General features: G+C 49.4%; 1 protein-coding gene across 1 annotated transcript in view; it reads left to right on the top strand.

Moving 5' to 3' along the window:
* Nucleotides 1-1,596, top strand: part of LOC119589218 — a 6,753-nt gene extending 5,157 nt beyond the window's left edge. The window contains exon 6 of the mRNA XM_037937823.1: nucleotides 30-1,596. Within this exon, the coding sequence (XP_037793751.1) occupies nucleotides 30-1,208 (1,179 nt within the window). The 3' untranslated portion in view covers nucleotides 1,209-1,596. The remainder of the gene's footprint in view (nucleotides 1-29) is intronic.
* Nucleotides 1,597-1,655: the final 59 nt, after the last annotated feature.

The raw sequence follows: 1,655 nt of genomic DNA, 5'->3' as shown, positions 1-1,655 counted from the left end.
TCGAATGGTTTACGATGGTTTATTTTCAGGTCTTGGAAGGAGCTGACATCCGCGAAATGATGACTGAGATGATGACCGTCCCCCTCGGCTGTGACCGGCCTCCGTTGTGGAAAAGTCGCCTCATTCCTGTTCCCGAAGATGCACGCTGTTGTCATCCAGAGGTGAAGGCCGCCTTTCCTCACCAGTACGATTTCTTCTTTCTGCCACACCATGCGATATCCGATGGCAATACCATGACGACCACCCTGAGGAATCTCACAGCGCTGCTTGATGATGTGATAGCTGGAAGAACCATTAGGGATGACGAACCTTTGGGGATTCTGGCGGACTATGAAGAAGTCTCGGCATTAGATGCGGAGATTGTGAAGGAGCTGGAGAGGGACCCCGAAAGATTCAGTGAGCTTAAGGCGGAGACTCTGGCTTGTGACACAGCGCCTATCATCCTAAAGGCTTTTCCCCCACCAGGAGGCAAGCCGGCAACCGGGTGCGTTTTCCGTAACGTGGAGCAGGATGTGCTTGCTCGCTTTCGCTCCGCTTGCAAGGCCAATGGAGTGTCTTTCAACAGTGGTTTCGAGGCCCTCATTAACACCGCCTTAGTGGAAATGGTGCGAGACGCCGGCGTGGAGGGCGAGGCGCACAGTATCAGCATCAACCTGGCCACGGATCTCCGGCGGTACATAAAGCCTCGCCCTCTGCCCATCCTCGGCCTCTTCGCTCGCCCCACAGCGCACAGGATCGAGACGCCCGTCGATGTCCGATCTCACTTCTGGGATTACACTAAGGAGCTTCACCGGAAAGTCACTGGTCTCCTGAGTTCCAGCGGAGCCTTCAACCAAGACGTGGTTCGACGCCTCACGCAACCACCCGTCTCGGCTGAAGACTATTACGCCGGGCCGCCTCTGCCGCTGCGGGACTACGGACTCACGAATCTCGGAGACTTCACCGAGAGAATTCCAGGAACAGGAGAACACCTGCAGCTCACGGACATCACCATGTTTGCTGCGATTCCCCTGTCCGTCTACATGATGCTGCACCAGATCTATACGTTCCGCGGACATTCCCCTTACACGCTAAGCTACGATACTTCTTACATGACCGAACACACAGCCACTATGCTCGCCGATGCAGTTCTGACTCTCCTGGATGAATTTGGCCGATCCCAAAGCCAAGGGAACGGAAAAGGAAAGTATGAGCTGGCTAATACTTGAAATGTATTATATGCATCCAAGAAATGTTAGATATATAACTGTCTTTGTAATAAAAGGCAGAGAATTGTCCTGCATAAATGTCCAGGTACTATAAAACGAGCTTTTTAACGGTTTTTACTTTCACGTTATTAGGAAGCACAGGTCAGTATGTGCATTTAATTATTAGATTATTAATTATTAGACCTGTTAATAAAGACCTATGGATACCTGTTACCTTGGACTTGTCTGTAGCAGTACAGAGCACGAAAAGCTAAGAGTGAAGTTAAATAAATAACCTTCCCACGAAAACAATTTGGCCACCATTAAGAACGAATTCCACTGTTTTTTTTTAGCATATGCCATGCGTTCCAGAGACTAACGTAGAAAATAAAACCTCTGAAACCTTGAATGAAGTCTCATATTCCAGAGAAGAGGTAAAGCAAAGAGTTCGAGGCATTTATACTTCAT

Source organism: Penaeus monodon, chromosome 25 (genome assembly GCF_015228065.2).
Source record: "Penaeus monodon isolate SGIC_2016 chromosome 25, NSTDA_Pmon_1, whole genome shotgun sequence".
NCBI lineage: Eukaryota > Metazoa > Arthropoda > Malacostraca > Decapoda > Penaeidae > Penaeus > Penaeus monodon.
The sequence above is the reverse complement of the archived record's forward strand: the minus strand, read 5'-3'. Positions and strand labels throughout refer to the sequence as shown.